The 13,511-nt window shown below is 33.3% G+C and overlaps 2 protein-coding genes across 2 annotated transcripts; both read right to left on the bottom strand.

Annotated features, from left to right (window-relative positions):
* Nucleotides 1-117: 117 nt before the first annotated feature.
* Nucleotides 118-2,489, bottom strand: LOC114379964 (pentatricopeptide repeat-containing protein At2g15630, mitochondrial). Its single transcript, XM_028338823.1, has one exon. The coding sequence runs from the start codon at nucleotides 2,319-2,321 to the stop codon at nucleotides 450-452; it is 1,872 nt and encodes a 623-aa protein (XP_028194624.1). The 5' UTR covers nucleotides 2,322-2,489; the 3' UTR covers nucleotides 118-449.
* Nucleotides 2,490-4,023: 1,534 nt separating this feature from the next.
* On the bottom strand, nucleotides 4,024-5,998 carry LOC114379972 (diphthamide biosynthesis protein 3-like). The gene is made up of 2 exons (XM_028338831.1): nucleotides 5,619-5,998; nucleotides 4,024-4,314 (listed from the first exon to the last, which is right to left on the bottom strand). Exon 1 carries the CDS (start codon nucleotides 5,884-5,886, stop codon nucleotides 5,626-5,628), a length of 261 nt encoding a protein of 86 aa, XP_028194632.1. The 5' UTR covers nucleotides 5,887-5,998; the 3' UTR covers nucleotides 4,024-4,314; nucleotides 5,619-5,625.
* Between the last annotated feature and the right edge of the window lie 7,513 nt (nucleotides 5,999-13,511).

Below are 13,511 nucleotides of genomic sequence, written 5' to 3'. Positions count from 1 at the left end.
GAAGACTTCAAATTATTTAAAGCAATTATTTTTTATTTTTTAGAAAACAATAAATATTTTGCCCAATTTTGCCCCTATCACAACAATCTTCCTGCATAATTCTATGTACCAAAGACAGACAAATTCAATCATTAGTTATCATTTTCTTTTCTCAAACAGAAACATCAACAAATATTTTGTGAAGCATATGGTACAAAACTAACTATTGAGGAAATAATAATAATAATAATAATCTTACTACAAAAGAAATAAGTAAGGCAAATTACAGTTTTTCAGGAACTCCAATAACTTGTTCTTCATACACAGGCACATGTTGGCTCAGTGATGCAGCTTGTAGAATAAGGAATGCAGGCATGTTTGTGCATAAACTCCAAAGATAGAAGTTTCCACACAAGCCCCTGAATAAACTATTTTCTTCAATTACAGCCCTTTCTCCATTCAATTTCAATTCATTTATCATCATTTCCCTCCAAGTCATCAACTGTCTCCATCGCCTCAATTATAGATAAGTAGGTGCTGTCATCGGGAGTGATGCCTTTACTTACCATTTCTTTGAGGAGCTCTTCAGCATGCTCACCTTCCTGGTTTTTGCACAAGCCTTGTATAAGAGCATTGTAAGTGAGAATCGTAGGATCAAATCCTGTAGTCATCATTTCATCACGAACTCTAAAAGCATCCTTCATATCGCCTCTTTTACTGTAACCACTAATGAGTGTATTGTAACTAATATGATCAGGTTTGATCCCCCTTCTCTTCATCTCATCAAGAAGTTGGCGAGCTTCTTCCACTTTCCCATCCCTGCAGTATCCTTGCATCAAGGTGTTATAAGTGATTTCATCAGGAAGAACCTTCATGTTGTCCATCTCTTTTAAGAGTTGAAATGCACGATCGATATTACCATTAGCACAATGACCATCAATCAAAGCATTAAACACTATAATATCTGGCAACAGACCTTCTTGTTGAATCTTACTAAACAATGCATCTGCCTCTTTCATTCTATTCCTTTTACCCAGAACATATATAAGTGATGTATATGTGACCAGTGTTGGCTGAATCCCTTTTCCCACCATTTCATCAAGAAGCCCAAAGGCTCTCTTTGCATCCCCACATCTGCAATACCCATTAATCAATATGTTATGAGTAACAGCATCAGGCATCATCCCTTTTTCTCGCATTTCTTTTATCATATTATCAGCATCCCCCATCCTTCCTTCCATAAACAGTGCATGAATAAACAAATTGTAGGTGACCAGAGATGCCATTATGCCTTTACTTATCATCTCATCTCTGTAGGCATAAGCCTTATCCAGATCCCCTTTGTTGCAGTACCCATCAATCAGTGCATTATACGTCACTGCATTCGGAACCAAGCCACCTTCTAACATTTTACAAATTAAACCAGACGCCTCCTCAACCCTTCCTTCTTTACACAACCCAGAAATAAAAGAATTATATGTGTAGCAATCAGGCTCAAGACCTTTATCTTTCATTGTTTGAAAGATCACACGAGCCCTTTGGAACTTCCCTCTCAAGCAGTGTCCATGTATAATGGTGTTATAGGTGACAACATTAGGCTTCACTCCAAGTGTCTCCATGTGCCCTATAAACTCCTTTGCCTTCTTCAACTTCCCTTCTTTACACAACACATTAATCATTATGTTAAAAGTGTACAGACTCGATCTGATGTTCATCCTGAACATCTCAGCATACAGAACCCAAGCCATCTGAGTCCTGTTCAATTTCAAGAACAGACTCAACATCTGATTGCAAGTCTCAATGTTAGGCACAAAACCCTTTTCCTTAATCAAGTAGAAACACTCCAAGGCCTCATTGGGCTTCTTGAGTTCACAGTAGGCCCTGACCAGAAGGTCAAAGATGAGAGTAGTCTTGGCATCGACGCGGTCACGGGCAAGGGCCAACTCATCGAAAATGGTTCTGTTGGTGCAAGTGGGAGAGAGAATGAGACGTTGTAAGAGGTTGATGGAGGGTTTGGGAGAAGGGAGGCGATAGAGGACGCAGATGGCGAGGGAAGAGGTGGCGAGGTCGAGGGAGTGAGGGTGGTTTTGAAGATGGGAGAGGAGGTGAAGGACAAGTTGGGGGTTGTGGCGAAGGGTGGTTAGAGTGGAAGAGAGAAGGGAGGGAGTGAGGTGTGGGGCAACCTGTTCGATGAAATGCCACTGAGAAGATTCGATGGAATGGAGGAGTGTGGATTCGGTGAGTGTGGTGGGAATGGAGAAGGGAGGTGTTTGGGAATGGGAGAGGGAATTGAAAGTTCGGAGTTTGAAGGGTTTGGAATTGAAGATTTTAAGGAATTTCATTGCGGAAACTCGAAAGTGACAGAGCTAATGGAAGTTAGTTTGTGAAACGCGGGCACCTGAGATTGCATCAGACAACAGATTCTAAGGTGATGATGCTGTGCAGTGATAGTGTCTGTCAGTTCCAAATTTATATGATGGGCTAAGTGGGAAGCGCCGGCGCCTGCGAATTTGAAATGAAGCAGGAGCAACCAAAACGAAATAAAGTAAATCGTTACATAATTTTTTTAATTTCATATTTTTTACTACATTTTTTATACAATAAACAATATTAAAGTTTAACCTTAAAATTTTGTGTAGTTTTCTCCAAATTTTAACCAATATACTGGTATATTTTTCATTTATATTATAAGAATCAGTATAAAAACTTTTGAGGTACCATTATTCATTTAAGATTGTGTTCAACAAAATATTTTAGTTATTTTTAAATTTTTTTATTAGTTAAAAAGTTTATTTAACGGTCTGGTAAATAAGTTTTTTTTTAAATAATTTCTAACATTTTTTAAAACATTATTTGAACTAATATTTTTTAAAATCTTAACTTCTATTTTTTATATTTTCTATTTTTTATTCTTAATATATTTATCAAATTTTTTTATTATTCTTTTTAAATAAATCTTTGTTTTATTATTTTTTATATTTTACACTTTTTGATTACTTTAACCGTTAGTTTTATAAAATATTTATAATTTAATAAGTTAATTTTCAACTAATTTTGTCTCATCTAACCTAAATTTATATATTAAACTTTTGTCACAACCCTCAGTATGTGTGTGAAATAGGTTAAGATGTTTAAATCCAAATTGAAAATAAACAAAAATTGAAACATTGATTTTTTAAAATTTTATTGGAGTGACATTTGGTTTTTTTGGGTATTTAGACTTTGGTAATCAAGATTAAGAGTATGTTTAGAACAACGTATTGGAATCACATCCAACACCAAAACCACTCAAATGACATAGAATCTACACAATAGAATGCTTCTAAAGGATGTGGATTGACATCAACAGACGCCAAAGCAAACAAACGCAAAAATGAAAACAAAATATTCTTAGACAAAATAGGTTTTCATGACTTCCTTCACTTGTCGGATGCTTGATATCTTAGGTCTTTCGATGTATTTTTACTTTATTAAGGTTGAGAGCATGTCTGGAACTAGGTTTTAGGACCACATCCAACACTATAACCACGTGAAACCACTCAAATGAGCAAAAACTACAAGAAGATGCTACTGAAAGACATGGATTGACATCAACATGACATCAAAACAAACTGACTTTAAATTTTGTCCTCTTGAAAATCATTTATAAATGTCATACAAGCCTTGTCTAAAGCATTGCATTATTATTGCGCTCATACAGTGTTGAAATTTTATAAATGATAACTCTTTCTTAAGAGGAATGGGTTGTGATGATCCTTTATATATCTATTTTGAGAGTACTTTCAGGTCTTTGTTGGAGATTGCTCGATTCTTGGTGATCTTTTTTCACAACTGACAAGCATATGGAAATTTTGCTAATTATTTAAGTTGAAGGTTAATGTGTTATAAGATGTAAAAAAAAAAAATCAAGGTGTTTTTTCCGCTATTTTGAAACTCAAAAAATGTTGTATGGTGCAGAACGCATCTGAGTATCTAAGTGCCAAACTTTTAGCAACCACAGGATCGGGTCCTACTTTTTCATGATGACTTGTTCAAAAAGGAAAATTATCACACAAGTCGCTGCTATAATTCTGAAAAAGGTATTATGAAGTCTAACTATTACAACGATATGTTTCACAAGGCTAGATAATTGACATGATATCATACCAAAGTTCAATGGAGTTGAGTGACAAGATTAGTATTCTTGCTGTAATATAATCTAGCATATTATTAATTACCCTTTTCCATAAAAAAAAAAAAAAAAAAACCAAAATTCCTATCTGCAAAACAATATATGTGATGCTATGATAAATCAAAGCCGTGACAAAACCTATTGCGCTCTCCATGTCAGGACATCTGCAAGACAAAGCATACAGTCATTTAAGGAGAGAATAAAATAAATTATTTACAATTCTGTATAAAATCACAAGCAATAGTGAGTAATCAGCTCTCAAATAATAATAATCACAATAAGAAATCTGATTACAACTACATTATTAAAGTATTCTTCAACTCCTTGAAATCTATACAATGAGAATAAAACCCATAAAATGAAACCTAGAGTCCCGGGCCCAAAGGTACAAAGCATATGCAATTGGCCACTCCTCCACAAACATTGACACAATAAAAGGCAAGTTTATAAAAACCAAAATACAAAAATAAACACAAATCATAGTCAACAAAAACACAAGATATCTCATTTGCAGTAGTGTGAGAGGGACTTTCTGACAAGAAATGAAAAAGTAAGAGACATACAAGGAAAATTTAGTACAAGAATCGGAGTCAACAGCATTAACTGTGAGGCTCCTAAAACATGTGCTAAAAGCCTAAAACCCTTCTAGTTACATATTCTATGAAGAGATCCCTTGGAATTGATTTTTTGGCGGGCTGGAAGGATCTTGACTCTTGAAATGGAAACAACACCACTACATTTTTTAAAGAAATTTTAGAATCGGAGAGATAGTGGAATCTGGAATAAATAATTCTCAACAAAAGGTTCTTTACCACTAACGAGCCATGAGTGCATCAGCACAACCAATGACTTGATAAGAGGCTCTGTCAAAGACTCAGACCTCAAGTCTATCAAATTGTATTATATTACAAACAAACACACTTGTTCTCTAAGCTGTACTAAAAATGGAAAAACTTGGGTGACTATAGAACTTCAAATTCAACCAAAGAGGCATCCTAAAAAAGCTGAAAAGTTAGAGACACGCTTACTCGTTTTGCTTCAACTCCTAAGCCACACACAGACACCAGCAGAATTAGCACTTGCACCCTCCCACAGACCCACTATTCCACTTATCTTTTAAAGTTCACAGGACTACCTTTCATTTAAGATGATCAGTCATTCTACCAATCATATTGAGAACTCCATAACTTGCCCGGTAGTATAAAATTGATTTTGAAAACAGTTTTTAAAACCAAAAACAGAGAAGTGATTCAAACAGGCCCTTAATGTTTCTCTTTTTGTCTCTCTACACAATTACACATACTCTGATAGTAGCATTCACTGATGCTTCTACTATATGCAATCCAATAGACTAAGTGTAACATTAAATTCATCAGGAAGGAACACACAATAATTGTAATATAGAAACATCACATATCATTCAGTTCAACAAGACACGATTGTGGATAAGAAATAGTGAATGCCGGACCTGAAATTCAAGCAACGGTGAGGGGTTGCTGCTTGGAAGGTTGGAGGCCCTTGTTTCGTCGATTTTGATCGGAATCGGCGAGGAAATCTTCGAGGTTGTAGATGACGGTGATGTAGAGAGAGCAGCTAGGGCATCGAGCGATTTCTTCGCCGAGCATAAGGTCTTCCTTCGTGATCTGGAACAGGTCCCCGCACGGGCACGGGTACGTGTAGGCCTGCAACTCCTCGTTCCACTCCATATCCTCGATCTCCACATCGTCGTACGACATCGTTTCGCCCTCTCACTCTCTCTGCGTTTTGCAATTTAAACCCTATAATCTTGAGAATTTCTCACTACTCTGCACTTCCCTCAAAACGACAAAACCTAACTAACATATGCAATCTAACGCTTTTGGAGTTTTATGGGACTACCCTCCAAAGTACAAACCACAAAGCCATGTAATCTATAACTGTATATACGGAGGGAATAGGGTATTTTTTTTTTACACACTTTTATATTTATTTTATTCTTATAATTACATTATAAATTATTATTATTTTTATAATTTTCTTTATGAATTATTCACTAACTTCTATTATATTTTTTATTTTTTAAAAAATAAACATGGAGTGTCTGTTCTTTATGAATTATTTAATTTTGGCATTTTAGACTCAAAATAAATATTGGTAAAAAGATGTAGAAGAGATATAAGAATTGATCCAATATAAACCGTTTGAATTGTACTGGGTCATATTTGATTTTATTATCACACCAATTAAATTGTAAGTTTAAAAGAAATAGAAAATTGAATCAATTTTTTTTCCAAAATCAATCTAATCTAATTCACGAACATTGTTAATTGCATTATAAGTTATGTTTTTAAAACTATACTAAATAAATAGCATTAATAAGTCTTTTTTCGAGAAACAATCAAGCATTAAAATGAACAATGTTATACTTTACTATATTATCAAGCACGAACAGTATGAAACGGTGGTTACTTGCATTGTATTTCTCAACAATTAAATAAAAAAAGAAATAAAATAAAATATATTTGACGGAATTAATATTGGTAAGGACTGAAAGATAATAATAGAGACTAAAAATATTACTTTTAAAATATAGGGATTAAAAGAGAATTAAAATATAAATTATAAAGATAAAAAAATACTTTTAAATTATAGAGATTAAAAAAGAATTAAAATATAAACTATAAAAATTAAAAAAAGTATTAAAAAGATGAGAATTCTTAAAGATATTTTCATATAGGTGGACATAAAATCGTTTTTATTATTCTTATAATTTCTCGGATCGTGGTCTTTTGAAATGACGTTCGAATGCATACTTAAATACTTGAGTAACTAGTATTTCAAATATTATGCATGGTTAGGCTTTCAGAACACCATTTGCCTTTTTAGTTTCAATTAGTTTCTTTTTGCTAAACTTTGTTTTCTAACTACACACCTCCCGCGTTATTTTTCTTGTCAAGTGAAAATGTCCTTTTGCTCGTGCAGTGAGTGGCTGGGTGTGTCCAATATGTCTCTTGAAGGGTTTCCTGTCTCTGTTGCTAGCATCCACAAGAAAATTATGTTTCAAAGTCTCCAAAGTCCAAATGGTTACTGATACGAAATCAGAGTGTGGTAACGGAAGCAAACAACCAATAACGAAGGTACTAGGTACCACCCTTATTAGTCGAATTCCTTTAAGTATTTTTGATATTTGTGTGTTTGGGTTTTTACAAAAATCAGCAAGGAAAAATAAGCAATATTAAACTACACCAATAGCTTAATACGAGATTAGCACTCAACACCAATTGAGCTAATCGGACTATTTTCAAGACGACGCTTGCAAATAATCGGGCGAAAATGTAAACACAATTTCTAATTGGACTGAATTGTTCTTGTTTTATTCAATGATCAAATTACATCCATATATGGCCGAAAAACAGTAAGGCCTAATTAAACACAATAAAACTAGTAATAAAATGCAATTAAGGCCTAATTAAACACAATAAAACTAGTAATAAAATGCAATTAATGACTTAATGCAATCAGCTCATGATATTCCTTTTCCATAATTAGCCACACGCCTATTTAAGGCCTTGAATGTCCCATTTATGCTTCTTTTGTAACCATCTTGGAAAGGTTTTGAATGGCTGAATTTTATTTGTCTTAACTGATGAAAATGCTTAAAATAGCCAAGTAATTAAACTCAGCCCTTGATGAGGATTCCAAACAGCCCCCACGCCATTAACTTCCCTTTGAATGTCACTTGTGTTGATTTTCAACTCCTCTTGGTCAATTTTCGTACCAGTTACTCATACCAACAAATTAAATTTGAGAATTTCCTATATAGTCTTCCTATAAAAAATTGAGAAAATTTCAGAGTAAAGAGACTTTTTATACTAAGAAGCAAAAAAGTAAATTCTTAAGAAAGGACATATAGATAAAGTTGAAGCAATAGTAACAAGCAAAATGAAACATATATGTTTTTAGTTCCTGGTTTTGTTGTGTTGTGGGTTTAGCACTGTAGGTGGTCTTAGTTATTGCTGTTTGATAATATGAAACTCACTGTACGTCAATGTTAGATTAGGGATCAAGTACCAGTTAAGCAAGGAAAAGGGTAATGTAACTATCGGGGTTGCAATTTCTCTTTTTGTGGCTCTATATCTCTAAAGTAACTCCTTCCTTATCGGTCTCAACCGAGCTTTCCACATCATGAAGGGCTCTATTTTCATCTTTCGTACCTGCTAGTTGCTGCTACATTAACCAAATATCTCTAGTAACTACATAAGTATAATTTTTCATGTTCTCATGTACAAATGTATAAACTAGCGTATCTCATTGTCCAGAGGCTCTTCGCTATACGAAGGTATGAGGGAGGGATATTGTACGCAGCCTTACCCTTGCATATGCAAAGAGGCTGTTTCCGGATTCGAACCCATGACCAACCAGTCACCAAGGCACAACTTTACCGCTGTACCAGGGCTCGCCCTCAAAATTAACGTACCCCATTGTCCAGAGGCTCTTCGCTATGCGAAGGTATGAGGGAGGGATATTGTACGCAACCTTACCCTTGCATATGCAAACAGGCTGTTTCCGGATTCGAACCCATGACCAACAAGTCACCAAGGCACAACTTTACCACTAAATGTATAACTATTTTTAATTTGATTAAATTAATCTATTGATTATAGTTTCATCATGATTTAATTAAATCCTTTATATTTTAAAATTTTATAACTGAATCCCTCAAAAGTAACAGTTATATTTCTGTTAAGTATTACTTACATGACATTTTATTTATAATAAATATTTACAATAAGTTTTATATGACTTGACAATTAATTATGATTAGCTGATATTTATTTTCAATGCAGCATAACTAATTCATGGAACGTATGCACTTTATCTTGGGAGAAGAAGGTTGTCTGGCATTTTCATGTCTCTGCTCATAGTTAGTTATGCCAGTTTGTCAGACAACCCCAAGAATGAAAGAAAAGCCGATGCACCAAGGTGAATGTGATTGAATTGTACAAATGGTTTGATTCTCTAAGTCCCTCATCTACACATGATAAGAAAACCTGTGTACCTGTGTATCCGTTTGAATCCGTCTCGACTTTCATAGATAATATCTCAGTTGATCAGATATGGGTTCAGGTTTTCTCCGATAACCAAAAGTCGGGTACGGGCATGGGTATGAGATTACTATATCCGCCTCAACTCTGAAATCGGACTCGTCCTGCCACTTAAAATTTTTAGAATTTTTGTATAATTTAATTAAAAGGTCTATAATTTTTATTACTAGTTAATTTTATTTTAAAATTTAATATTCTTTTCTTAACAATTTTTATGGACATAAAATAAATTTATTGATATATAAATAGTTAAAAATTAATGTTTAACAATCAATTTATTTTTTTTAAAATTAAATTTTTAATATATTTTTTACAAAAAATTATTTTTCTAATTTGAATTGGATACGGGAAACATGATGGGGAATCGGGTCGAGATTTGGGAAGACAATACACGTCCCCGCCCCTTCCCATTATCATGTCTACTCATCATAGCATAAATCTACATCAAGGTAAAAGGTACTCCAACTGCCACTAGACCTGTTCATAATTACAGAGGAGGTTTAATGGCAGTAAAATCTTACGCCTCAACGTATTTCAATTTATGGCTGCTATTTAGGGTGTTTTCATGCATTCTTGCAAGCTTCTTTAGCTATTATGTTATGGCATCCATATTGATACCTATGCATGTTGTTTTCTGGTTTTTTGCTGATACTGATTCAAAACTCTGATTTTGTTATTATATGTCATCTTAGAGAGATTCAGATAAATTAGTATTCCTTTGTAGAGAACAAAAACAATAGGCTTGGTTTGTTTTCCCGTAAAGTAGTTCAATGCGTTTTTCCTTAAGTTATTTGTTTGAATTCAACATAAACTAAAAAGTAGAAGTCCAAATTAACTTATTTTACAAGCAAGCACCTAAAGTGTTCTTAAGTAGGGTTAATATTCAGTCCAAGAATAAATGAATGACCAACTTGAAGTCATGGCTTTTAGAAAGTGAAATCTATCAATGTCTTCAATATGTGTAGCCCAAATATCATGAGGCTATCATGCTTAATTCCATTGGGTAACACCCCGTCTAGCATCTAAAAGACCAAAACTGTAACTTGAACAAGTTTAATTCCAAGGACCAGGATGCTTAAACCCAAGCTACCGGCCGGTACTCGAAGTTATCTGTGCCAATCTTTATAATGTAAATAATGCAAGACTAAACAAAACTACATCACATGCTACTGATGCTAGCCTGAGGGACACAATTAATTCAAGCCACTTGATATCCCTATAATAAAGTATTATATATGCTGGGAATCCTGCATATTATTTTCTTTTAATGGTTAAAGGATGAAAATAATTCTGGATTTCAACCAAAAAAAAAACAAACATTTTTTTAATTGATTTACAGATATTTTTACACTCAAGTACATATTAGTGATCATAATTTGTTTCTGTTCAACCTTTAATTTGACAATTCTCAGATGTTAAAATTGTCATAACATACATAATAGCAGAATTGCCTTAGAATTGATTGATTTTTTTCTTTCCATTTTCCTGTTTCTGTAATATCATTTCCATTTATATTCTTTAGGAGGCCTTATTGCCGTTGGAAACTATACATATTATGCATATATAAGGTGATGTCTTCATGTTATGAAGAAAACAGTATACTTGTAGTTATATATGGTCAATGATAATTTTAGGGTGCTCTGCGATGAAAAGTAAAACTATTTTGTGTTGAGCACACATGACTAGTTTAGTTTGCAAACTTTATGTTTTATTTGAAGGAGAATGTTGGCTTGTTGTTGATGGTCTCATACCCAGTGGGTAAGACAACATGCCACTGATTGCCTCTCGCAAAATAGAATAACGAGGATAAAAAAATAAAAATTTGATACACCCGAAAAGAATATGTAGGTAACAGAAGATGAGAATTGAGAAGAAGAAAAAAAGTATTTTAATATATTAGATAATAATCTATAAATAAAAATATGTATCCTATGGTATGTGAAATTAAAAAAAAAAAAAAGATTATATTTTCATAATCCAATAAATAAAAATTGTATAACTTAATGATTAAACTTCAAAATTAATTATTACAAAATTTTATAATAAAGATAAAGATAAGGACTTTGGTTTAATGGTTTGGATGAGCACCAAAAGTTAACAGTAATCCTTGCGCAATACTTGAAGCATTGAATCAGAGTGCGAGACTCTTCTTTTGGGTCTGTGACTCTGTGTGCAGTTGTTGCTAATTAAATCAAAGCAAAAAACCTCGTACCTGAATCTTATTGAACCAGCCAACAGAAAACAGCAATTGCAAAATTTATTGATAATGCGCCACGCCCGTTGTTTATCCTTCATTTCATGGTTTCGCCCCAGCTAGCAGCAGTTTTGCACAAGGCTTCTAGTTCCCGTTTTACGTTAATTTCAGTTTCAAAGCACACAGACAAAAATAACACGGTTACCTGATGGGGGCTCCACTTTTAAATTTTTATTATTGATAGTAACGCAATAAAATATTTTGACTTTTCTAGCTTCCTTTGTGAAGAATTGATTTTCACTATATTACATGTTTTTACTAGTCCTGCACATTTACCAGATGTCTAGATTTGTTATGCATTTTGACAATTTTGACAGATTTGATTTTCTGATTGTGTATTTGGTTGGGAGAAACAAAATTCACTTTTTCTAAGCATGCAGGAGTTTTATTTTTTGATAGTGCTATGGAAAATTTTTTTATTAAAAGAGATAAAATTTACTTTGATGATTTTAGGTCCCTAGAGTGAGTCCTGTAATTTCCGACTGTGCATGCCTTTCTTTTTCTTTAGTATTATTCTTACTTAACCGAATGACCTTGGTCTCCTTATAAATAAATATGCCTCGCTCCATCGGTTTTTGTTCAATTCTCACAACAGGCAAAGCATCACATTCAAACTAGACATATATTTCTCTTGGTAGCTCTTTAGTGTTTGCTGCTTATTTTCAAGTAATGTCTGCAGTGGTGAATATATGGTCAAGGGAACTGACCAAGCTCAGGGAAAAGGAGCAATCCCTTAACTCTGCTGCCACTCAACATCAGGAAATGGACAAGACCTCATCTGGGTTCGCTGTGATTGTTGCCAAACTCATGCAATTTAACAAGCCTAGGTTTCTCTTTTCGGAGGCTTCAATTTCCATGCTCGTTGAATGTTTTAACCCTTGATGAGGAAATAAATCAATCAATACTTCAGTAAGACTTTAGTTGGTTTCTTTTAACCCTTAGAAATGATGTGTGCATAGTCTGTCTAGTAGAGCTAGAGAGAGAGAGAGAGATTTATTAGATAATATGTATAAATTCATATGTTCCAATTCCAGTGTCACCATTATACTGATGGATTATTTTCTATTTTTGTATGTATTTTGTGTAGAGATATATTTGTAAAAGGAAGGAAATATAATATGCACAGGATCTATTTGAATACTTCATTCATGATCATGACAACTTTTTTTTTTTTATCGAAAGCTTGTAAACTAATGGACATAATCCTCATCACAAGTTTTTATGGAACTTACGATAATATATTTTCATTATATAAGTTTTGGTAGAATTTCTAAAGTCATCTTCATTAATTACTCTGTATTAATTTAACTTGAAGTAATTTATAAATTTAATTCACTTTAAATAATGATCTTACTTTTTTACGAATCTCTTCATTTTAAAGAAATTAAATCTAATTAACAAGGCAAATGAATGGGACTGTGGTGGGAGTGGGACAAGTTGCTTCATGTCAGTTTGTCAATCTGACTCAGGCTAGAAACTTTTCACTGTTGTTTGTTGTGTTTCTTTAATTTTTTTTCTCTCTCTTCCATTATAAGAGGTTGCTTGAATATCACAATTCACAATGAGAAGATTGGTTAACAAACAAAACGTTCCGGGACACGTCTTGTTCGAAGTATCCCATTGACATTTTTATCTCGTAAAGAAAATTCTATATGAATTTTATAAATAAAAAGTGAGACTCGTGTAAATGAAATGAGATTTAAATAAAATTTATTTTATAAAAACGAATTATAAAGGATATATTAAATTAATATTAATTTTGTGTCGCAAGAAGGATTAAATGCATATCACGTTTTACTTTAACAAATCATCAACAGCACGCAAACTATATAATATTATATTATGAGATAGTGAGGGTTTGGAAAACCATGTTAGAATCCATGTTACGACAGCGTCACTGAACTAAAGGAAGAACAAAACAAATAATAACACTGAACTAAAGAGAGAACGAAACAAATAACAATGACGAGAGGTTAATATGTTGATCTGTTTAACATGTTTGAATCGTTTTATAAGTCTTACA

Source organism: Glycine soja, chromosome 12, assembly GCF_004193775.1.
Source record: "Glycine soja cultivar W05 chromosome 12, ASM419377v2, whole genome shotgun sequence".
NCBI lineage: Eukaryota > Viridiplantae > Streptophyta > Magnoliopsida > Fabales > Fabaceae > Glycine > Glycine soja.
Note: the sequence above shows the minus strand (reverse complement) of the source record. Positions and strands in the feature narration are given on the sequence as shown.

Bases quoted from the DNA above. Each gene is read 5' to 3' on its own strand.
- LOC114379964 (XM_028338823.1), bottom strand. From the start codon at position 2,321: ATGAAATTCCTTAAAATCTTCAATTCCAAACCCTTCAAACTCCGAACT.
- LOC114379972 (XM_028338831.1), bottom strand. From the start codon at position 5,886: ATGTCGTACGACGATGTGGAGATCGAGGATATGGAGTGGAACGAGGAG.